This window comes from Urocitellus parryii, chromosome 2, assembly GCF_045843805.1.
Source record: "Urocitellus parryii isolate mUroPar1 chromosome 2, mUroPar1.hap1, whole genome shotgun sequence".
In the NCBI taxonomy this organism is placed as follows: domain Eukaryota; kingdom Metazoa; phylum Chordata; class Mammalia; order Rodentia; family Sciuridae; genus Urocitellus; species Urocitellus parryii.
Window position 1 is genome coordinate 98,666,162 of NC_135532.1, and position 26,535 is coordinate 98,692,696.

Below are 26,535 nucleotides of genomic sequence, written 5' to 3' on the forward strand. Positions count from 1 at the left end.
ACACACACACACACAATGTAAAAGTGATTTTGAGTCAATAAAAAAATTAAATGGCAGAGCCTGCACACATCCAGGTATTTACCTATCTTAAGAACCCTACTCAAGACAGGAGTGGTGGCACATGCCTATAATCCCAACAACTCGGGAGGCTGAGGCAAGAGGATCACAAGTTCAAAGTCAGCTCCAGCAGCTAAGTGAGGCCTTAACCAACTTAGTGAAACCCTGTCTCAAAATAAAAAATAAAAAGGGCTATGATGTGGCTCAGTGGTTAAGTTCCTCTGGGTTCAATCCCTGGTACCATAAATAAATAAATATCTACTCTATAAGAAATCTTAATACTGATGGTGATTAGTAAATACAATGCTTAATTTTTTAAATTGTGTCCAATTTCCACAGAGAAGGCAATGTACTACACACATGGAACAGAGCCCAAGGAAGTGAAGCTGCCTGGAAGGGTGTTCCCATTCTTTCTTCCTGAGATAAGGTAGGTTTGTTCTCATTCACTGATTATGGAAGAACTGTGGGGAAGGGAAAAAATAATTCAAGCCAGATTTTGGAGAAAGAAATGATGGGAAATGGTGAAAAGTAGAACTGCCCCTTTGTACACAGGGAATAAATGCTCTACTAACAAACAGGGACTCTGACAATTGTGCTGGTGGAGTCTGAGGTCTGGACTTATACACAGGAATGTGATATGGATAAGCTGACTTTAATAAATTACTTCTTTCACATGTTTTAACCACATTATTATCACTAAACAGTCACCTAAGATTCTCCTATTACTTACTGCAACACTTAAACAACATTAAAAAAAAAAAATCAAGCCAAAGGGTACACTGCAGTTTCATTTTCTTAAAAACCAATAAAAGTGATTAATTACATGCTGGCAAACTAACCTTAAAAAAGGAAAATCAAGACCAAATGGTACAGGGATGATTTGTGAAAAACTTGTTCTTTAAAATCTTTTGATAACTAAATTATTTAAAATGTAGACAGACTTATTCTATAATTTACTTCTGTTTGACGTAGCTGGAATGGCGGAAATAAGGTCAAGATGCTTTTTCCAGAATTTTATGAGAGTCTGCAGCTATGTCCATTTAAAGAACACTTACAGAATAGCAATTTTTTATTTGTCATATTCCTCTCCCCTCAATTTGAGTTATTCTATAGCTTTCTTAAGATATAGGATACAAAATATATTTTCCTACTAAGAATATATATTAATGTGGCTTGTCTAAAAGTAAGAATTCTTTTTTCCTTTTTAATGTAGTATTAAATAAAATTGGAGCTACTGAATTTAAGAGATTTCCATTTTATTTCTTTAGTAGCTTAATACTTGATTTTAGTACAGCACCCTTACCCACAGATTCACTTTCTTTTGGTTTCAGGTCAACTGTGGTGTGAAAACATTAAAAGGAAAATTAGTAAGATGAATTATGTCCTCCTGCCCTGTCCTGCCTGTGGGGCCCTGGCAGAGAGCCACTGGAGCCTACCTGCTCAGCTGGGGGGGGTGATGTTGCCACCCCACTAGACCTGGAAAGCAAAGTATTGAGCTCAAGAGAAATATTCTCAAATTATAAGGTTTATGCTGTTAGCCCTGTTAGGTTTTTGAATTATTAGGACCTGTTACCCATCTCTCCCTTTTGGGATGGATATGTCTATCCTAACCTGTGCTACCACTGTATTTCAGAAGCCTGAACTTGTTTGACTTCAAAGGTTCAGATCCAGAGAAGAAACTGCCTCAGAATAATTTGCACCTTAAAGCTCACTCATATCTAATTTAGATGATTCTTAAATGAGGCTTTGGATTTTAGACTTCAGTTCTGGTGCTGGAATGAGTTTAGACTTTGAGGGTTGTTGGCGGGTGGGGATAGGTACATTCTACATGTGAGAAAGATGAATTTTGGGGGACCAGTGACATAACATAATGGACTGAATATTTATGTCTCCCCCAAATTCATACTTTTAAATACTAACCCCAACATGATGGAATTTAGGAGCTGGAATCAGAAGGAAGAGATCAGGTCACAAAGGTAGAGATCTCATGAATGAGGTTAGTACTCCCATAAGAGAAACCCCAAACCCTTGTTCCTTATGCCATGTAAGGACACAGAGAAAAAAAAATAAATGTTCTGAACCTGGAAAGGAACCCTTATCAGACACTTAATCTGCTGATGTCTAGATCTTGAAATTCCCAGACTCTAAAACTATGAGAAATAAATGTTGGTTGCTTAACTCACACAGTCTATGATAACTTATTATGACAGCCTGAATGCACTAAGACAGTACCTCAATCTTTAAGCACAGGGTATCATACATGACTAAAAAGAGATAACTTCTGCTACGGATCTGTCCTAGGATCTGTGATTAGAAAAGACAGAGAAGCCAATATTTGGCTGCCTACCAGGACATCACCCACATGAGTTATTTATGACACTTCTCTCTACTATACAGATGCTTAATCACTGTTCCATTAGAACAGAGGGCTATCTGACAGGAACATCAAACAGAATGATAAAGAGAAGGTTCTAAAAGAACAAAAGAGAGAGAGAAGGAGATGTCTATAAGATCCTATAATATCCTGAAGCAGAACCAATTACTGAAAATATACCCAGAGCAACTACTTGGTCACTAGACAGCAAGTGTACACCTCTGAAAATATATTAAATACTCCTGAAGTAAAATTCATGTATTCCTCATTATCAGGATGATGAAAATAACACTAGTTAATAAAAACAAAGCAATATCTTCTTAATACCAATAATGTTAAATCTTAAATATTTCCTAAACTAAGGTCTGAAATGATCTTTCCACCTCTAATTTTAATATTATATTAATTTTTCTTAATGTGAACTTCATACTTAAACTATAGTCTAAGATCGTTGATACATAAAACCTGCAACCATAAAGGAAACAGGTAATTATTAGGAATCTAAGCATTGCTGTACAATTAATAAAGAAGAAGTAATATAAAAAGTTTCTGTACTTTTAAAAATAATAAGCATCCTCTGATAACTCTTTCTCTTTGACACCACAGTAGTTATCACCTCCTTCACGGGTATTTTATAAATGTGAAGGCCTCTCGATCAAGTCTGCTCAGGTCAAGATGATGACTTTCCACAGCACTGGGCAAACAGGAACAAAAATGAAGCAACATGCATATAATATGATGCAGATTCTGCATAACTTTACAGATGTCCCCCTTTTAGGTAATCACTAACATCCACAAAATAAATAAAGGCATGAGAAGCACATTTTGCTTTGAACCCTAAAAACTATTCAAATGTCCTAATTAGAAAAGATCTCCTCACTGCCATAAAGCATGCTGTCAAGATTAGCATGAAAGCCATTTCCTTAACTTGTTTTTCCCATGAAAATGCTTTTAAAACACAATATAATACTACAAAAACAAGAAAACCTACAAGAAAGAACTTTTAACTGTGCATTCCTGATTGCATTTAATCTCTTCATAGGAGGTAGTATGTTAATGGCAGAATTATATTAACTACCATAATTAGCTGAATAATTCAAAGAAGACATAAATCAAGAAATCTATTTTCTAATAAAGGAAAAGAAACTCATTAAAAAAACTATGGTGGTGCCTACATCTGATGAAAACAGAATAAAAACAATATCCAGACATTCTTAAGAATGCCTATGATGGCGTCATATCTTGGCATAATATTAGAAAGATATTCACAACTAGTCAAATCTAGCAGTGCATATTTCCTAAGCTCAACAGTTAAAAGCTGATGTTAACATCACGAGAATCTTGACACATTGAAATATTTAATCCTTTCAGTAAAAAATATGAAAACAAAGCCCAGAGACACAAAGGTGTTTTAGCAGGGTCGAGGGGTAGGGGCAGTGTGTATGGTACTAGATTGAATTCAGGGGCACTCTACCATTGAGCCACATCCCTAGCCCTATTTATTTATTTTTTTTTGTATTTTATTTAGAGACAGGGTTTTACTGAGTTGCTTAGCGCCTTGCCTTTGCTGAGGATGGCTTTGTACTCGCTATCCTCCTGCCTCAGTCTCCCAGCTGCAAAGTATTATTTTTAAGATAGAAAATATTAACATACTTCTGAACAAACCACATAGAATTTTTAACTACAGAGATGCAAAAATGTTACAGATCTTGGGCTGGAGTTGAGACCCAGTGGTAGAGCACTTGCCTGTCATGTGTGAAGCCCTGGGTTGGATCCTCAGCACCACATATAAGTAAATAAAATAAAAAGATCCATTGACAACTAAAAAAATATTTTTAAAATGTTACAGATCTTTTAAAGGAGTTAGAAAATGCTCTAAGACACTAATACCATTAGTTGGATGCTACACTTACCATTAAAAGTACCTATTTTACATGTGCAAAAACTATGGTGGGAGTTTATTTTGCATATGACTGCAAAAGTTGGTCATCTCAAAAAAAGGATACCATATGCAGCTTTTAAATCCCCAACTCAACTCATAAAGGAAGTGGCAATGAGAATAATAATGATTATGTTCATTGAAATGTTAACATTTTCAATCCAAATATTAAAATGCAATCCTCAATATTTGTGCTTTATACCTATTTTAAGAATTCAAAAATATATAATCCCCCAAAAGAGAGGAATTTTTATACTAATAATCAATCACATCATAGTTATAGAAACAGAAAGATCCAACTAGTCCTTTCAATCCCTATTATTCAAGGCAAAAAATATTTATAGGAGATATTGGTTGTGTACATGAAATGAATCTGTAAAAATCTGAAAAGGGAAAATTTGAAAACCTTAGGAGTTAACAATATTAAATGTAAATCAAGGGTTATTCTTACCATAAGGTGCTAACTAAATACAGCTCAGAAAAATTTAGGTCACACAGTTTCATGTAAGTTCAGCCAAGATATACTGAAAGCAATTATGAGTTTAAAGAATTCTGTCAAGTTGCTCACCGATAAATTCATGGTGATGTTTACAAATAATGTTTTTAAAAATAAAGTTGTCAAATAAAGAAGCAGCAACAAAACCTTTCAGATAACTACATTATTACAAAGGCAGATTCTGACATTAAAACGTTTGAACGCTTATAAAATTTTTAAAATATTACAATAAAAATAACTAATTCTAAGTATGATTTTGAAAGGTTCAGCTTAACTAAATCATATCCTCAATATGGACATACCAGCTAAAACTGAACAGTATATCCAGCTTAAGAGATGTTATCCCCTCTGCTTAGACAGATATAATTAATTCTAGTCTTATTTGTTGAAAGGGTATCATGTAGTTTAATTTTTACTTGGAAGTTCCTGGAAAATATTTGATCATATATGTTATTTAAGAATCCTATTATTGGGGTTGTGGTTGTGAATCAGTGGTAGAGGACTCACCTAGCACGTGTGAGGCACTGGGTTCAATCCTTAGCACCACATAAAAATCCTATTGCTGCTTAATTATACAATGAAGTATGTACACAGAAAAAAACAAATACATTAATACATATTTTGGGATTCTCTACTGTGCAACCAACAGTGCTCCTAGCCATCTTACCATTCCCCTCTGAGATATTAGCTGCCAATATTCCTTTTTCTAAGAGAATTAAAAAAAAAAATCCCAATCTCCTGAAGTTACATCTTTAAATTATATGAAACACTTATCATTTGTCATCTAAGAAATATCTTCTTTTCCTGTCCAACAAATAGTTTTGGGTTCACTACAACTGCCATCTCATTTAAACTAAGGCAACTATATAATAACTCAATGAGTAACAAAATCATACCATTTTTAAATCAACCACTGGAAAAAACAATAACATTCTAAAGAGATGAGCAAATTTGTATTTTAAATAAAGTATGGAATGATATTTTTAAAGTAAACATTGAGAAAAGTTTCTTTTACTTTTTTTGCATTCAAAAAATGTTTAGCTGCAGGCTTTACTACTAAAATAGATTTGAAAACCACACAGCTCTAATTCAACTGATGTCTTAAAATGGTTCTAAAACCAAATTTAAGCCCATGTTTCACATTGAAAACAGCTTTGCTTAATATAGTAACTAGTGAACAATTTCAGCTAGACTCCAGAATTTCTAAAGAAAGACTTGGCAACTCAAAAAACAAGTACCTTATCAAAAAGTACAATTGGTTCTTACTGTCATTAAATATAGCAGCTGTATATTGGCCCCACCCCCAGCCTCCAAAAAGCCCAGGTTCTCTTTAGACATCTATATTGATTTACTTGGAAGTTTAACTTCTAGATGTTAAGAAAGAATTTTATTTTATTACCAAAGCTCTGGAAAAACATACGGGGATTAGTTTCCCACTACTGTACAGGCTGAATAAGGTTCAGTATCTAAGAACTGGGATAGATTTACTCACCACACTACTTCCTACTCCCTGACATGCCTCGTGCTCCACTGGCTAGGTGAGGCTGTAGACAACACGAAGCAGGTTTCAATCTTATGTTAACCTCTGCAGCTGCTTCTTGAAGCAGGTAATATTCCTTCTCCTAATCACTCTTATTTATTCTACCCACTTTAAGTGTCAGGTAAGTTTTTTTAGACTATACTTGGTTTTAAATTAAGTAAAAACAAAGTATTTTAAAGATATTAACAATGAAAGACCTTAATGAACAGAAAATAATGTTCAGAAAAAACTAAGTAAATAATTCATGCACAGCAAATGAACACAAGTACAGAGTCTCTGGGGGCAGTCCCTGTCTACATCTGTTTAGCCTCCAGAACTGAACAGTGGGAAAATAAATCTCTGTTGTTTAAGCCACGAAGGTTGTGATGATTTGTCACAGAGGCCAGGAAAATTAATACACTGAAGAAAAAAGTATAAACTGATTTATGTAACTAATTAATCAGTGTTCAGTAATATACATTAAAAGATAAATCCTTATTCAACAAAATGCAGCACCCCTTCATGTTCAAAACACTAGAAAAACTAGGGATAACAGGAACATATCTCAACATTGTAAAATCTATCTACGCTAAGCTCAAGGCCAACATCATTCTAAATGGAGAAAAATTGAAGGTATTCCTTCTAAACACTGGAACAAGACAGGGGGGCCCTCTTTCACCATTTCTACTTAACATGGTTCTTGAAACACTGGCTAGAGCAATTAGACAAAAGAAATTAAAGGAATATGGATAGGAAAAGAAGAACTGATACTATCACTATTTGTTGACATGATTCTATACCTAGAAGATGCAAAAAATTCCACCAGAAAACTTGTAGAACTGGGGCTGGGGATATTAGCTCAGTTGGTAGAGTGTTTGCCTTGCATGCACAAGGCCTGGGGTTCAATCCCCAGCACTGCCAAAAAATAAAAATTAAAAATTTTTTAAAAAGAACTTAAAAAAAAAGAAAGAAAACTTCTAGAACTATACAACTAATACATGAATTCAGCAAAGTAGCAGAATATAAAATCAACACCCATAAATTAAAGACCTTTCTGTACATCAGTCAAAATCCTCCGAGGAGAAACTAGGAAAACTACCCCATTTATAATAGCCTAAAAAGAAAAAAAACTTGGGAATTAACAAAAGAGGTGAAAGACCTCTACAATGAAAACTACCAAAAGCACTATACAGATTTAATGCAATTCCAATCAAAATCCCAATGACATTCCTCATAGAAAAAGCAATCGTGAAATTCATCTGGCAATCTTTAGTAAGAAAAGTGAAGCAAGTGGCATCACTATACCAGACCTTAAACTATACTACAGAGCAACAGTAACAAAAACGGCATGGTATTGGCACCAAAACAGACTTGTAGACCAATGGTACAGAATAGAGGACACAGAGACAAACCCAGTTATCTCATACTAGACAAAGGGCACCAAAAACAAACATAGAAGATAGCTTCTTCAACAAATGGTGCTGGGAAAACTGGAAATCCATATGCAACAAAATGAAATTAAACCCCTATCTCTCACCATGCATAAAACTCAACTCAAAGTGTATCAAGGACCTAGGAATTAAACCACAGACCCTGCGCCTGACAGAAGAAAAAGCAGGCCCTAATGTTCATCATGTCAGATTAGTCTGCAACTTCCTTAATAGGACTCCTATAGTGCAAGAAATAAAATCAAGAATCAATAAATGGAATGGATTCAAACTGAAAAGCTTCTTAGCAAAAGAAACAATCAGTGAGGTGAATAGAGAAGCCTACAGAATAGGAGCAAATTTTTACCACATGCACATAAGATAGAGCACTAATCTAGGATACACAAAGAACTCAAAAACACCACCAAAAAAACAAATAACCCAATCAATAAATGGGCCAAGAAACTGAACAGACACTTCTTAGAAAATGATATACAATCAATCAACAAATACATGAAAAAATTTTCAACATCTATGGCATTTAGAGAAACACAAATCAAAACTACTCTAAGATTTCGTCTCACTCTAGTCAGAATGGAAGCTATTAAGAATACAAATAACAATAAGTGTTGGCGCACTCATATATTGCTGGTGGCACAGTAAATTGGTGCAACCAATATGAAAAGCAATATAGAGATTCCTTGGAAAACTTGAAACGAAACCACCATTTGACCCAGCTATTCCACTCCCCGGTTTATACCCAAAGGACTTAAAAACAGCATACCACAGCGACACTGCCACATCAATGTTTACAGGAGCACAATTCACAATAGCTAAATTGTGGAACCAACCACTAGATGCCCTTCAGCAGATGAACTGATAAAGAAACTATGGAATATATACCCAATGGAATATTACTCAACATTAAAAGAGAATAAAATTATGGCATTTGCAGGTAAATGGATGGAGTTGGAGAATATTATGCTAAGTGAAATAAGCCAATCCCAAAATACCAAATGCCAAATGTTTTCTCTGATATGTGGATGCTGATCCATAAATGGGGATAGGAGCGGGGAGCATGGGAGCAATGGAGAAACTTTAGACAGGGAAAAAGGGAGGGAGGGAAAAGGATGGGGAATGGGAGTATGAAAGACGGTGGAATGAGATGGACATCATTATCTTAAGTACATGTATGAATGGTGTGACTCTACTTTGTGTACAACGTGAAAAATTGTGCTCTATAAGAGTACTATGAATTGAAATGTATTCTGCTGTCATGTATAACAAATTAGAATAAATAAATTGAAATTTTTTTTAAAAAGACAAATCCTTAAAGCATATAAAACTCAGAAGTAAAAGACTAATCCTACATCATAAAATAAAAATCTTGAGATGCAAGAGACAATGATACAGTAAGCCCAATTTAAAAAAAAAAAAAAAAAAAAAACACTGTAAAACAGAATGGGTCTTCTCCATTTTATTGGTAACTGGAAATACCCAACACTTACCACATCACTAGCACTAGAGAACTCATTGTTAACCAGACTTTCAAGAGCCATCCATCGAACAGGCCTGTTTTCATTGTCCCCCAAGCAATGATAGTCCATTGGGAACAAGTCTCTGGAGAGGGCATTGTCTGTGATCTTAACTTGGAGCGTGTCATCAATGCTGAAAAGTGAAAACACAAACATCAAATGTAATCAGGGAATTAAAAAGTATTGAACGTTGTTATCCTTAAATAAAACATAAGTCCCACTGTGACTCCCAGGAGAATCCCAAATCCAGAGAGGACTATTCATCAAGTGACAGTGATGAGTTCATGGCACCTACACGCAGTTTCTAGCAGCCAGATCTTTATGGATGACTTCCCTTCTGGCCAGGTAGCTCATCCCACAGGCAATCTGAATAGCCATGTGTACCAGGTCTTGTTGAGAAATTGCCTGTAGGAACAGAAAAATGACAAGGTTTGCAGATAGCACAAAACTTAAAAAGGTAGGTGCACAGTTTATTCCACAATCCTATTCCACCCATAAATATTTCTTTACACCTATACAATGAGTTTTAAAAACTGAATTGGTGTGAATATATTTAGTATACAACAGAGATATGAAAAATTGTGCTCTATATGTGTAATAAGAATTATAATGCATTCTGCTGTCATATATAAATAAAAAAATAATTTAAAAAAATTTCCAGACCAAAAGTATGTTCATATAGCTCCCTATAATGTGCTTATATCAAGCACAGTCCTTATTCTGTTTATGACTTAACATTTACTTAACTGGCTCCTCTCATCTGTTAGATTTATCTCCCTGACATCCAGTACATACAGTAGCTGCTCAGTAAACATCTGTTCAATGAATGTTGATTCTCAAGATAATATTGCAAATGCTTTTATTTAAGAATTTGTTCTTTCTTTTAAAACAGCAGTTTTAATTTGGATGTTATCCCCTGGAGATCATTTTCAAACTAATACAAGTCTACAACTATCTTCTGATATGCTTCTCTAGTATGCCAGAATTATGGTCTGAGGAATGAAGTTCTTCCTTAGGTGATGCTGCTGAACCAGTCTCTAACCACTTAGTTGGGAATCACTGCTTTAATCCCATCAATTTACAAACTAAGCCAAATACTCAAATGTTGTTTTAAAATCCATTTTCTCATAGCAATTGCAATGAACTAAATTATTATGTATCTTAAAACCAAACTTAATAAGTCTACAAAACACAGCACACAGCAAAACTAAAAGGCTTTATTGCCACTTCTACTATAATATGTTTAGAATCTGACCAAATGCTTCACAGCTAGTACATAAGCAATAACAAGAAATTCTTAGCTGACTGATGTCTTACAGCCAATCATATTAAGAATATACCTAATTTTCTCCCATAATCAAGACCTCTAGTCATCACCAACTTTTGGTACAATATGGACCAAAATGGCTCTGTTAATTCTGTTTCCTTTCCTAGAAGGGAGATTCAGGACAGGGCCTTCAAAGAGTTATTGGGAAAATGACTGAGATGGTGCTGCAGAGAGTTCAAGGTAATTATGAATAAACACACAACAAAAATACCAAGAAAAACATAAGCATCGGCCAAGTATACACTTCAGGATAGGAATTATCCTCTAAATCAACACATTTTAAATATCGTTTTGAATTTCCCTTTGCAGACCTTTAAACAACTTATGTGTAAGAATATTAACATCTACCTTCAAAGATATTATCAGAAACTACTCGTAAGTAGTAAGTATTTGGGCAAATTTCTCACCTGTGGGTTATTGGCTTCTACTAATTTGCACTGCCGTAAAAACAATTTAAGATTCCCCCAATTCATGTAAGGTAGTATCACCATGGGCTTTTCTCCTTCTTCTATACACACATGAGTAATAGGAAGAAGATTTCTATAAAATAATAAGAAATTGGGAGAAAAACACATGAAATCTAAACTTTAGGGGCTTATTTTAAATAAAAAGTAATAAAGGTCATCTAAAATAAAGCAAAATCCCAAATATATTTAGAAACATGATTATCATTAAAAATATAAAATTATAAAAGCCCTATGTTTTTCAACCAGACTTAAAACATTCCCCATATATGCACTTTTTGTTAGAGAAATAAACTCTAGTTGTTTCCAATATACTGGATTCTTTGAAGACATAACTAGCCACATTAAATCAAAGGGTACTCAAAGACACCTAAAAAATGATTTGTTCATGAGTATATTTTGATCATATTACACTTATTCCATCATCACACTTAAAAAAAGAAAAAACAAAAAAACAAGGCCCATTATATTATGTGGACAAGAATATAATAACTGAAAGATATTTAAGAGTCTGAAATTGCTACAAATGCAAGAACTTACTGCATCACATGGGACTTAGATTTCTGAAAACCAGGTTTCTCATTTAGTATCTGGAGGGACTCTCTCCTTCTCTCTTTGCCTTAGTTTTCACTCTTAAAACACAGGGACCTCAACAACCATAAATAGTTGCTTTGATGTGCAAAATAAAGCCAAGCATGGAGCAGACAATCTTGTTCTTATTTTAATTTCTATGGCATAAACACACACACACACACACACACACACACACACACACAAGTTTTATCCTACTGCATAATGGTACTTCTTTCTCTGGTATCTGGAAATAATTGCTAATTTTTTCCAAGGCTATGAAACTTTTTTACATAATTAGCTGAAAATTCCTAAAAGGCATTAACTATTGTGGAATCTTAATTTTTATATTCAATGCTTTATATTCTGTGCCATATAAAACAGATGTTTAGTAAGTATTTGAAACAAAAACACACACAATAGCCTTAAAATCATTTCTACTCCTTAACTTAGTAAATTCTGTTTCTAAGGATGTTTGATAATAAGATCAAACATAAAAAAAAATACATGAATAAAAAAATTACATGAACGAATAGTAGGAGTAAAAAGTTGAAAACAACTTGAATGCCCAAAAGTAATGAAAAAACAATTGGATGACATGTAACAATAAAATGATCACAAAGAGATATAATGAGAATATGAGTAAAATCTTATAGGAAAACAAGATAACAAAATTCACATGTTTAAAGAGTAATTACAGCTATAGAGAAAAAAATAACTGGGCAGGAATACACCAAAAGTTAAAAGGTGCTGTCTTTCACTTATGGAACTATAGACAATCTCTACCTTGCTTTTATTTCCTAAAAATTGTCTCAATTTAGAATGCATCACTTCTAAAACCAGTCATAAAATTCTGTTATGACCACTAGTGACCAAGTGGCAAAGCTGTGGGTTCCACTTGGATTTTTAGGAGTTACTAAGAGGGAAAGCACTGACACTGAGGAACTGGGAAAATGAGGGCTCAGAGATGGGTGGACCTGTAAGAGGTGACCTCTAAAAAGTCTTCTGTTTGCATTAGAGCAGAAGAGTGGCAGCAATCATTAGCCCACTTCATTGGCAAAGAAACCCACTTCAGGGAAGAAGAGTTAGGTAACCTGTAGGACAAGAAAGAGCGCATAAATGAAGAAAAGAAATTCAGGTCTTCAGCTGATTCTAAAACTTACGCTTTCCCTTGAACATTTCCTCCCAGGGAAAAAAGACTACAGGAAAGACTACAGAGCCTCCTTTCTACTAGCTCCCACGAACTCTGAAATGACTACAGGTTTACATTCAGGATTAACCTGAGTACAACATAATTTAGGATGAATATGATGAGTTGCCCCATCTCTTTAACCCCAAGAGTACCTCTTTGTTCCTTTCTTTGTAACTGAAATATATTTAGCAGAAATCAATAGCATTGTATCTATGCTGGAAGAAGTCAAATCTTATTCTATCACCATGGGAAAGATAATAGCTTTCAAAGTATAAATGGCTGCTCTTTATTCTGCCCATTTTACAAAGAAAAAGAGGATAAATGGGAAAGCCCAAAATCTCTAAGAGTAGATAAGAGCAGAGGAGGTATACAGGGAAGGTGGAGGAATGGTATATAGAGTCCATTGGGCTTACACAAGAACTGCCTTCAGCTCTCAGGCTTGCTGAATGCACCTGCAAAGTGAGAGCTGTGAGGTACTCATGCCACACAAGTGCTTGCCATCAGGTACTCAGGCCAACACAGGGGAATCAAGTCACAAGGGGAAAGAGCTCAAGAGTACATTTAAACAAGGCACTCTCTAAAGTTGTTAAAAGCTTGTTATCTTTTATCCATTCAGGTATTTTAACTTATGATAAAAATTATTCTCACAAATTCCAGTAGAAAAAGAAGTGAGAAATATTTTAGTATTTGTACAATTCTAATCACAGACTGTCCAAACATTCAGAATTTCATATCATAACCAGTTAAAAAAGTAAAATCTGAAACCAGGTGACCTTCCTTGCTGAATGTACTGAGTTTGTTGGTAAAACCTATAATACGAATAGTCTATAAATATCAGGGGTCAAAATGAAAAGTGTAGTAGGCTTCCCTTAAAAATGAGATTAACTGCCAGTTATGGTGGTGCATGCCTGAAATCCCAGCAGTTTGGGAGGCTGAGACAGGAGGATTGCCAGTTTAAAGCCTGCTTGAGCAATTAGCAAGGCCCTAAACAACTTAGCGAGATCCTATCTCAAAATAAAAAATAAATAAAAAGGCTGGGGATGTGGCTCAGTGGTTAAACACTTCTGGGTTCAATCCAGTACAAAAAAAAAAAAAAAGGAGAGATTAATTGCTACAGTGAATGTAAAGAATAATGTTTCCTACATATTAACAATGTGCTTTGTTCATTTTATCCAGGAGTTCTGCTATCACTTTACAGCCAAGATGAACAATTAACCTGACCAAGCCTTTCCTCACTCATTGAATTGTCCAGTACCAACCCCAATTCAGAATATCAATCCATGCCATGACCTAAGGGCATCCTGGGACTGTTAATCCATCCTGGTAGGATGCTGCAAAGTCTCACAGAATTAAGATGCGAGAGAGAAAGGCTGCAAATGCCTGCTCTGAACATTTCCAGCCAAGGCATGTTTAGGGCTACAGTGGATATAATACTGCTTCTTGGGAAAATACCAGCTTTGTTTACATTTATCCATGCCACACACTGTCATACAGATCTTGCTTTCATCAGTTTAAGAATACTGGCTAGGCAGAGAAGTATTAAGTTAGTATGACACATTGAAATACTTTTGGCGCTTCCCCTAAAGTCAGCATAACAGAACATCACGCACATCCAACATTGCCAAAAAGGAACTTTCTAACCGATCATTTCCCAGTTCTTGTCAAAAGCCTAAAGGAAACAAAATGTGTTTTTTAGAAAAATGTGGCCTAAGGGATGATCTGTCCATTCATTCCTACAAACGATGAGTTCTATACTGGGACTGAAACAGGCCAATGGACGGCAACATTCTTGAGCTATGTGACTTTAGCCCTTCAAAGGAACAGTTTCACTGTCCCTCAATATTGTGAGTTTAATTTTTTTTTTCCCTAAAAAAGTTATTTTTTAAAAGTTTTAATGAAACTAAAAAGGCAATGTCTATGGCATATGATAAACTTAATGAGACTTCTATCTTGGAATTTCAAAACTAGGAAAATGCTTTTTTCCTCCCTAAACAACTTTGTTTCTTTCTCTTCTGCTACTGAGATTTACCTCTGGTTGACCAGAAGCTAATAGTTATTTTATATTCAATCACAGAAAAATAGTTGTCAACTTAGTGCTGGCTTGTTTTGTTTTCCACCACAATGCCAAAAATCTGGACTCACTTTCATTACCATTTATCTTACTTTTTAACAGAATTCAAGTAACTGCCCAAGGTTCGCAAAAATTAAAATGCATGATGCCTCTTGCACACATCACTTTGTATGTCTTTTTTGAGAAGTCCATAAACATCTTCCAATAGGGATGGTCTCAGTTTTATTTTTTAAACATGCAGACAAATTTTCAGACAGCAGATAAATTAAACTGACAATGCTTCAGAAGAAAAAAAACCTTCCCTTGATACTGAAACTGCCACACACTAAGATACTATATTTAAGGTCCTCCTCAGAATGTAGAAGTTTTCATTATAGCTCTGTGAACAGGACCAATGTGAAGCTTTTAAAAGAGCTCTTCACATAAAACCATAAGTGCTTTTAAAAAATCATATTATGACCTAATGATCATACATAAGGGATTAGTTAAATAAAAAATGGTATTATCATTCAAGGAACCACTATATAGCCTATTTATTTATTTAGTACTGGGGAATGAACCCAGAAGCACTCAACCACACAGCCACATCCCCAGCCCTTTTTTATTTTCAGGCAGGCCCTCACTAAGTTGTTTAGGGTCTTGCTAAGTTGCTGAGGCTGGCTTTGAACTTTCTATCCTCCAGCCTCCACCTCCTGAGCCACTGGGATTACAGGCATATGCCATTGTACCCAGCTTTTTTGCCTTTTTAATTGAGGTCAAGGATCTATACTTACTGACATAAAAAGCTGGAAACACTGCTTTATCAAATTAAGAAGCATGTTAACTTCATTAAAGAAAAAATGATGTTGTGATTATACAGGAAAACATCCTTTTTTCTGAAAAGTATGCTGGAAACATACTAAAAGTGTTTATGGCTAACTTACTATAAAATATTTCCACAGAGAAACATATAGATAGATTGACAGAAATATCTAGAGATTAGATAGAAATACAACACACATGTACAATCACAAAAAGTAAATATGGTGAAATATTAACTATCATTTCATTGGACCTAGAAAGTAGGTTTATTAGTATTTATTATTCTTATTGCTGGTGTTCTGTATATTAAAACATTTCCTAACAAAACACTTTCTAAACTATTATACCATTGTCCTATTTTTTAAGTGAAATAAGCACACACACACACACAATTTCTGAAAAGTTCAACTATTATTACTCATAGGGGCTTACATACTATTTTCTTCTTCATACTTTTTGTTTGTAAAATGTCTTTGATGCATGTATTTTACTTTTATATATTTTAAAAAAAACTATTCCCAAAGTTTTCAATTCAGAATTCAATAAACTGTTCTTCAAATAAAAACATAGCTCTGGGGCTAGACACTGAACACTGAAATGTTGTTGGCTTCTGCTCTCACCTGTGATGAAGACCTCGAAGCTTGCAACTTTCAGTGAGCATCATTGTCACCTGAATTTCAGAAGCCTGATCTATATAAAGAAAAAAAATTGTCTTGAATTATAATTAATACTATATATATTATACTAATACATTTTTGCTATTAGTAAATAACTACCTTGGACTGCAAGGTGAATTTTCATTTTAAGTTACAGGTATAACTAAATAGATCTAAAGTTCTACTGCAGTACAGTCTCACTAAGTAGGTCAACTTTCAGATAAATTTTTACCAAAAAATGAGAGATTCAGGAAAGTTATAAATAAAGTAAAAAAAAAAAAAAAAGCTATTTAACTAACTGGAAAAGTACTACAACACATACAGCATATAAAGGGCTAATTTCTTTTTTTTCTCCTTCTTTAAATAGTTCATACAGTATAAAAAATTTGAAATAAGGCTGTGGATTAAATATATAGTTTACTGAGAAAAGAAAAAAACAAACAAACAAATGACCAACAAAATTACAAAATGACTCTCAGGCTTACTCCAAAGTAAAGAAATGCAAATTAAACTAGGAGATGTGATTTTCCCCGTCTGATCTAAAGAGACCAAAAATTCAGTCTGCCAGTTTGGGCAAGACTGTGTGAAAACAGGTTCAACAATAGCACCTTGGGTAGGTGGGAGAAGCAACATGTAACACAATTTCAAAATGAACACACACATTATATCATCAATCCCACTGGAAAACTCATAACAACTGAAGTATCCATCAACAGAAACCTAGCTACATGAGTACACCAGAATACTCTGTGCCTCCTTTGTAAAAATGAGGTATTTATATATAGTAACACAGGGATATCTTTAAGATATAGATTAAATTTTAAAAGCAAGGGATAAATCTATTTGTGTGATCAGTTACATTTTAAAAACAGAATTACTTGAAAAGTTAGATATATTGGGGAGCATTTCTGTCCTACTGGAAGAGAGAACTATTTATGGTGGTAACTTTTAAAGATGGGAGAGCTTACATTTTATATCTTTCTGTTCTGTTTGCACTCTGTGTATAAACTTACAAACCTACAAATACAGTAAAATAACCACAAGAGTTCTGATTAGAGACTATAGTGTATTTTGTTATTTTCTTCTTCTTACCTCTTTCTGGTTAAAAACAAACAAAGCTAATATTAAATTAGTGAAAGAGTAATATAATGATCAAATTAAGATAAGATTATTTCATTTTATTTTTAGCTTCTAAACTCATGGTTTTTGATCCAAAGTAGCAAGACAGAACTAAAACTGACTTTAAAATCCATGTCTTTGAAACAAAAGACATGACAATGCAATTCACCAATCATATTCAGTACTGGTTAAAGTAAAGCTTTCCTTCAGAAGAATTTTGAAGCCATCAAATAAATATTTGCACAAATCCATGAGGATTCTTTGTCTTATGGTACCACTATCTTAATAGTATAGAGGACTTTTGCCACCACTTGAAAAAAATATTTTCTTTAAATTTATAGTGTATTTCTACTATAAAACTGAAAATGAATTTGAACTTTTTAAAAAAGTTTTAAAATATCAAAACAATATGAATACAATATATCCTTAAATACACTTCTAAAGAGGGCTGGGGTTATGGCTCAGTGATAGAGCACTTGCTCACATGTGTGAGGCACTGGGTTCAATTATCAGCACCGCATATAAATAAATGAATAAAATAAATGTCCATCAACTACTTAAATAAATAAATAAAACGCTTCCAAAGAAACCAATAACTAAGTTTTATGTGAACAATAAAAATATTTAAAGTTTCTGATCAATACAAGTCAAGATCCATACATTCTAGCCCCACCCAGTAAAATGTTGAACCTATCATAAAACCCAGTCCATTGAGCTCAGGCACTAGATTATGCTACTTTGACAGTAGAACTGTCAAAACAGATAACTCAAATTTCATTTATTTCCAAACCTACCAGAATCTCACTTCTTTCCTCATTCCCTCCCATTATTTGTTATTAACATTCTCTTTCTAGATAACTTCTCTGAGTTAAGACCTAAGTAGGAATTGTAGAATGGGGACACAAAAAGCCAAGAACTTGAACCACTCTTTAGGAAAAGGAGCTAGTGTCTGCTGGAATAAACTCTAGTTGTCTAAACACTGCTTAAAAAGATCTTTTGAAAATGGTGGAATGCCCATGATGCTCTTTCTATAACCTAAATAATTTCTAATGAAATTATGGCCAGAACTATTGGGGCCTGGTTGGATCTTTTGACGACTGAAAATAAGTAATAACTGGAAAAAAGCCCACTTGGTAAGCATTTATTTACCTTCAACTGGCAAGATTCAAGTACACAAAAGGTTAATGTCAGGATGTCATTTTATATACTACTTTTTTAAGTCCTTAACTTTGATAAGCATGTTCAATTAAGCCAGGAATACATGCATTGAATAATTAAGAAAGTTTTAAAGTGGAAAAAAATAATTTTATCCATTTATTAAGAAGTCATTTTTTAGAGGTGGGAGAGAAAGGGAAGGAAAAGGGGAATAGCAAGGATAGTGGAAGGAGATGGTCATCATTATACAAAATACATGTATGAAAATGTGAATTTGGTGTCAACACACCTTATTTACAAACAGAGACATGATAAAAAAAGGAAATTTTGCAAAATATATTTTTTTAAAAGAGAGAATGTGTGAGAGAAAGAGAAAGAGAGAATTTTTTAATATTTTATTTTTAAGTTTTCGGCGGACACTACATCTTTGTTTGTATGTGGTGCTGAGGATCGAACCCGGGCCGCACGCATGCCAGGCGAGCATGCTACCGCTTGAGTCACATCCCCAGCCCCCCCAAATATACTGAATAAGCAATTATCAAAAAATTCTATGCTTTGTCTTTTTTTTTTTTTTTTTTTTTTTAAAGAGAGAGTGAGAGAGGAGAGAGAGAGAGAATTTTTTTTTAATATTTATTTTTTAGTTCTCGGCAGACACAACATCTTTGTTGGTATGTGGTGCTGAGGATCGAACCCGGGCCGCACGCATGCCAGGCGAGCGCGCTACCGCTGAGCCACATCTCCAGCCCCTATGCTTTGTCTTAATGTCATTACAGTTTTTATTATTTTTCTATTATTCCACTTTGTCACACAGATGGAATTATTTTTCTGCATTAAAATTAAAACTTTAAATTGAAAAAAAAAGAAGTCATTTTTTATGAATTCCTTCTCCAGTCTTTTCGTTTTAAATAATAAATGGTCTATCTTCAAGATGTATACATATAAAAAGGGTACTATTAAATCTACAGTTTAAAAATTACAAGGAAGCATAAATGATATTAAACATGACATTTCAAAAATTATAAAAATTTAGCAACTATTAAAAAAATACTGTCTTAATTCCAATGACCCCAACTTATTCATTTATTTCATGGAATTCAACTTCACAATTCCTATTATGTAAGATTCAAGCTTCCAATTTCAATCTCTGAAAATTTGCATTTGACTGTCCAGTGGGTCTCTGCACAAAATTATGAATTTTTTTAAAAAGCTAATTTCCTGCTTATGCCTAAAGGAAAGATTGGTATTCTCTTTAAAAACTTCATTTTTCCATTTCACACAGAATGTCTAATTGTACAGCATGTAACAAAGCATACAGATTTGTGAAGAACTTTGTTAGCTCCACGTAGCTTAAGTTAAAAAATAAAAATAACACCCAAAAGAATAAATCTCAGAGATAATCAAATGAAGTTATCTCTTTAACAATTTTGAGACAAGTACACTTCCTCTCCATCCCCTGTGCATAGAAACTATGACTGTATGCTGACTAAAGACTCACTGTGTTTTCTCTTATTTCTGTCCAGCTGAGAGAACAGTGTGGTGAGGCAGAAAAACAACAAAGTGACTACAACGCACACTTTCTCTCTCTCTCTCTCTCTCTCTCTCTCTCTCTCTCTCTCTCTCTCTCACACACACACACACACACACACACACACACACACACACACACGGAAAAGAGAAATCTCATCTTGTAAAAGAGTCCTAGTATCCACATTGTGCTTCTTTATTGTTTTCATTTCCTTTTCTCCCGCTTCCAACCTTAAATCAACCCAATTCTGTATAGAAACCCCTTTTTGTCAAGATAATTGTACTGTCACGTGTAACTAATTAAAACAAATTAAAAAAAGAAAAAAGAAAGAAACCCCTTTTGTTAATTCAGGATTCATTCAGAACAAATAAATAATAGCTCAGTTCTGAATGGTCCACAGAATATTTAATAACCCTAGAAGAAATGTTAGAATTAAAAAGAAATGTTCCCTTAAAAAAAAAAAAAAACAGGAAAACCAAAAACAATTGTTTTATTATACTTATGGCTCAAATTTTACCCTTACAAAAAGGTAAGAACTATCCTTCAAATCTAGTTAGAAAGCCTATCAGGATTTAACTTAAATATAAACCTTTAATTTGGGGGGGGGGGACTGGGAATGAGTGGGTTAATAAAAACAAATACTAAACGTTATAGTAAATTAAACCATTTGTTTAAAAAAGATAAAAGGTGTGTATGTGTATGAGTGTGCTTATTAATCATAGCTTTAAACAAGCAATTTGCTATATTATAGGCAATTAAATTCCAAAGATTTTTCTTCAAACCAAAAATATTTTTAGAGACAATCAACATAAACCCTTCATACTTTCCAAGGATTCCTTTAATTTAGAAAGTTATTATAAATTAATTTTGTAAACCTCATAAAATTTTGTCACCTCCTACTCATAAAACTGAATAATTTAATTTTCCCCTCAACCTCCACAAAGTGATAAATCTGTTTTTTAGAAACTAGTATCCTGTCATTTCAACCTGTATCAGATACTGAGAGACACTGAGCACCTCATATGTTACCAAATTTTTCTTACTCTCAAAATGAGCAAGTAAGAGTTATCTGAGGATGTAGTTCAGGCCCTGTGTTGAATCCCCAGCACCACAGAAAATTAAAAATTAAAAAATTAAGTAAGTATTATTTAAGCTTTTACAAACATCAGATTTAAATAGTTAAAATTCTAACACTTAAAAAGTGTTGTTAATTTACCAGAATTAGGGAATAAGACATACGCAAATAATATTATAGTGTTCTGATAGGAAATCTCTAGTTGAATAATTTATATAAACAAACAAAAAATTAGGCATCACATTTCAAAAAATAACCCTAAATAAGAATATGTGAAAATAGGTATTCTGTTCGTGAAAATATAAATTAGTGCTACATTTTAGAGCACAGTCTGACAATATCTCTCAAAATTTTAAATGTATATACTCTTTGGTCCATCAATCCCAACTGTGGTTATACCTACAAAAGTATACCATGAAATACAGGAATATAGGAACAGACATTTTCTGGCACATTATACAGCATCCAAGAGAAAAGTGACAGATAAGGGGTAAAAGATAAACAGTATCTACCATGTAGGGTGCTATGGGTCTGAAGGTAATAGTAATTTTTTCTTTATAGACTTCAGTTTGGAAGAGGAAAAACTAATGACAATGTTTTCTAAGGAAATGAAAGCAAACAGTTTTAACCTAAGGAAAAACCAAAATTAGATATAACAACAATGAATTCAAGTGGATACAATATAACTAGAAATCAGAATAATATCTAATAAATGTTTAATATCTTAATTTGTAAGTCTTCTATTTTCTATACCTAACAACCCAAATCTCCTCAAAAGTTAGCCTCATATGAGCTAAATTAACATGGCCTAATTTAAAAGGTCCAGCACACACTGAGAAACAGAATTTTGCTGGCATGAGCCATACCAGAAATAGTATAGAAATAGTACAAGAAAAAAACCTACCTTTAACTGTTTTTACAAACATTGGTTTTTCTTTATTTGGATCTTTTTCATCTACTAAAATCCCATGGAAAATACGCCCAAAAGTACCTAAGAGGAAAAATAATAATTAATGCGATTATACAAAAACCTCATAACCTTACAGTAGAAAAACTTTCTGGCAATGTAAACATGACAAGGGTACGTATGATTAACATTATTTCAGCCCAGAGTAAAAAGGCCCAAATTGTTGGTATCTAATGGCCATTAAAGTTCTTCATAACCTTAACTGACTTTTGGGAAACACTACATCTACACTAAATATATGAGAATTTTTTTTTTTCTGAATTATCCTAAATAAACTAATACCATAGCCAGGAGCACTGGAGTTCAGTAATGGGGCATCAATTCAGACACTTGAGTTTCTAGGTCACCTCAGAGCAGTGACAAAAGGAGAAAAATGGACTCTCTTCTCTGCTGCTGCAGTGCTAAAAAATGTAGGAAGGCCAGGGGTACAAAGTCCTAGATTTAGACAATCCTGGGTTCTAATCTTTCTACCACTCTCTACTTCAGTCTCAGACAAGTCACTTGCCCTCTCAGAGCATTAGTATAAAAGTGTTCCTAAAAACTTTATGGTGGGCTGGGAATGTGGCTCAGGCAGTAGCGCGCTCGTCTGGCATGCGTGCGGCCCGGGTTCGATCCTCAGCACCACATACCAACAAAGATGTTGTGTCCGCCGAGAACTAAGAAATAAATATTAAAAATTCTCTCTCTCTCTCTCTCTCTCTCTCTCCTCTCTCACTCTCTCTTTAAAAAAAAAAACAAAAAACTTTATGGTAAAAAGAGAAGAAGTTATGACCTTTGGGTTAATCATTTTACTCAATGGTTAAAAATAAACTATGAAAATCCATAGATTTTTTTATTAGTAATTTCCTACCTGCTAATCAAAAAAAAGTTTCCTAATGAGGAAATGATCATTCAAAATTAGTCTCGTGTCACTCTTTTCCATAAGAAAATGTTCCTCTTTCTAACTTTCACAAATAAAAAGAAATGCCTGTGGGGCTGGGGTTGTGGCTCAGTGATACAGCACTTGCCTCACACAAATGAAGCACTGGGTTTGATCCTCAGCATCACATAAAAAAATAAATAAAATAAAGATATTGTATCCATCTAAAACTAAAATAAAATTGAAAAAAAAAAAGAAAGAAAGAAATGCCTGTAAATAGCTTCAACTTACTGCAGATACTACACATACTTGTGGGCTTTAAAGCCTTTCACCGTTAAGTGCTGAAGCTGTTGGTGCCCATCTAGATCAAGTCTTACTGTAGCCTAGAGACACAGAGTAACTTGAATGCTCAAGGTAAAAAAAAAAAAAAAAAAAAAAATCTTTGGATAATCTTTATTCAAAGCAATTTGCTTAGAGGTGAGTAAATACTTTCAAACATTTCCGTCAATACACCCTCAGAGGTAACACCTTGACCTGCCAGAATCTTCCTCACAAAGGTCTGCTCTTCTATCCCCACTCAAGCTGACCTTGCTTGATTGAGCTTTGCTCTCTCAAGGGAACACTGCAGAAATTCATACTCCGTCTTCTCTTCCTCATACCTAGTTCCATTTTAAATATTCCCAAACATGGGTTTACAGGCTTAGAAACAAAACCATTATAGATGTGGGAACATGCACTAAAGTATATCTGAACATATATCACTCTACCACAAGGCCACAGGGATTCATATTGCCATCAGCTTGTCCCCTCATAGCCCTGTCAGTCTGGGTATAATCCTTTTAATTTTTATCAATGTGACAGATGAAAAATGGCATGTAGGGGCTAGAGATGTGGCTCAGCGGTGGCGCGATCGCCTGGCATGCGTGCGGCCCGGGTTCGATCCTCAGCACCACATACCAACAAAGATGTTGTGTCCGCCGAGAACTAAAAAATAAATATTAAAAAAAAAAAATTCTCTCTCTCTCTCTCTCTCTCTCTCTCTCCTCTCTCACTCTCTCTTAAAAAAAAAAGAAAGAAAGAAAAATGGCATGTAACTGTTGTTTGATTTGTATTTATCAAATTTCCAGTGAACCTGATCACTCTTTAAAATGTTAATTTTAAAAATTGGCCTTGTTTTCTTTTCTGAAATAGTTTTAAGACAAATTATTACAGCCCTGAAAACATCAAGGAAAACATTACATAATTCCAAATTTCCTCTTTTTCTCAAATTTATACCATCACAATAGATGACTTATTCAATCCTGTTTAGAGACCCAAAGAAACTGCAAACGTATCATTTAGTCACTGGTCTAATTCCTGTGATTCTTTAAGAAATGCTATCTGGTCTATTAACTGCCTTTAGGCAACAGGTAAATCTAAAAACTAGTTATGCTTAGAAAGACAACCATATGAAGTGGCATTTATACACTGAAAAGCAGGCACCCCAAAATCTGCTCCTATTAATTACCATTTTCCATTGGGGCAGCTTAAGCCTTCACTTTGCTGTGACTAGCCTACAAGTATTCAGCCAAAAGATGAATACAGAAGGTCTTACATGCTCGCAAAACTTTCTGAACTGAATTACAGTGGGAGTGAAAAGAAAGTAATTCTCTTCAGCAACATGGAAAGCTCAATGCAATATTTTATTATTAATTTCTGCTTTCATCTTTCAGCATCTTTATAACCAATTCCCTGAAAACTCAAAAAAGAAAGCAAGGATAGCAAGAGGGGAAGGAAACAATATTACTACCTATCAAATACTATTATGTGCTAATTCATGTAATGTATATCATTTCATCTAATCTTCATAACTAGTCTAAGAGTTATGAAGACTACTATTTATACAACTGCGTAATCTAAATTTACAGAAGAGGAAACTGGAGATCTAAGACATTAAGTAATTAATTGGTCACACGTATAATATATCCTGGAACTGGAACATGAAGTCTAATTTCAAAGCCCAATTCCATTTGCTAGAACCTCCATACTATTTGTCAGAGAGAAATGTCTTAAAATATTTTCAAAGAGACCTGCTAATGATCATTTTAAATAAGAACAAAATAGAAAATACACCTTAAAGGTAATGAACACTTATGTATGCTTTATTATACCTGAAAATCTAGAGTTACAATAAAGCTATATAAGACATAATTTAAAAACTAAGAAACAGGAAAATAAAAACCATTTTTCAAAAAAATAAACAGATTTTAAGATAATAAATACCTTCTTGGAGTACATCTTTTAGGGTTATCCTCTCCCTGGATATTGCTATATCCTTCACCTTGGCTTTGGCCTCTAAAAGAGTGACACTTCTCAGGTCGTTCTTCTCTATCCTCAAGGTAGGATAACCTGAGGAGCCAACAAAGCCAAACCAAGCAATATAAATACCCTTATTAAGGTATTGGGGTCAAATAGTTTAGTTAAAACCTTAGGACTCAAGTCACAGGAATGAATGAATACGAGATTCATAAAAGAAAACAGACACATATGTGAGTTACTTATGAAAGGCACACCAACTTGTAAAGAAATGCTTTCCCACCTACCACAATTCTACCCCCAAATATTAAAATATATAATTAAAATAAGAAACACCAGAAATAATATTACAATTACTTCAAATGTCTGTCAGTCAAATGAAACAAGCTTTGACTTACAGAATTTCATTTAATCCCTTTTATGGACAGTTCTTCTCCCAAAGGATTTTTTAATATACTCATATAGCAAAGGAACATTCCAAATAAAGAGAAACATCTTTTCTAACAAGATACATTATCAATTTAATGACTCTGGTATTCCCACAGCCTGATGATACCAGGGTGAAGTTCAAATCTGTTCTCATTTATTCTGAATACAATGAGTAAAAACAAAATTTATAGCTACAAATTGAAGTTTTCTCTCAAAAAAAAAAAAAAAACTGTTAGAAAAAAAAGCAGATCCTGTGTTAGCCAGCAGAAACTGCAATAGCATCTCTAATGATTTATCAACTTTGGCAAAACTCCTCTAAAACCCCTCTAAAAAAAAACGAATGAACCAATGATCATCAATTGCCACCAGAAGAACTGCATGAAAGGCTCTGGGGAACTTTATAATGGATATAGACTGACAACACCTGAGACCACTGATCACCAGTTTGAGGGCAGTATGTCCAGATGTGTGAGCGTAGGTGTGTCGGTGTATGTTTAATCCTGCCTCAAATTCTTAGTTTCTTGAATATGTGGTCTGTTATATTGTTTTCTGGAGAAATTTCTCAGTCATTCTGTCTTTAAATGCCTCCTTTTTTATTCATAAAACAAATATATTTCTATTGACCTTTTATAAAATATTTTGTTTTAGTATACATAATAAATTACCTAGCTCCTTAAGGTAAT

At 34.0% G+C, this 26,535-nt stretch overlaps 1 protein-coding gene across 1 annotated transcript in view; it reads right to left on the minus strand.

Moving 5' to 3' along the window:
* The window catches only part of Ryk (receptor like tyrosine kinase), an 83,053-nt gene that overhangs the window by 5,480 nt on the left and 51,038 nt on the right, over positions 1–26,535 (minus strand). The window contains exons 8-13 of the mRNA XM_026383824.2: positions 25,391–25,516; positions 22,207–22,293; positions 16,393–16,462; positions 11,082–11,214; positions 9,643–9,752; positions 9,321–9,480 (exon numbers count right to left, since the gene is read on the minus strand). Coding sequence (XP_026239609.1) covers positions 9,321–9,480; positions 9,643–9,752; positions 11,082–11,214; positions 16,393–16,462; positions 22,207–22,293; positions 25,391–25,516 — 686 coding nt within the window. The remainder of the gene's footprint in view (positions 1–9,320; positions 9,481–9,642; positions 9,753–11,081; positions 11,215–16,392; positions 16,463–22,206; positions 22,294–25,390; positions 25,517–26,535) is intronic.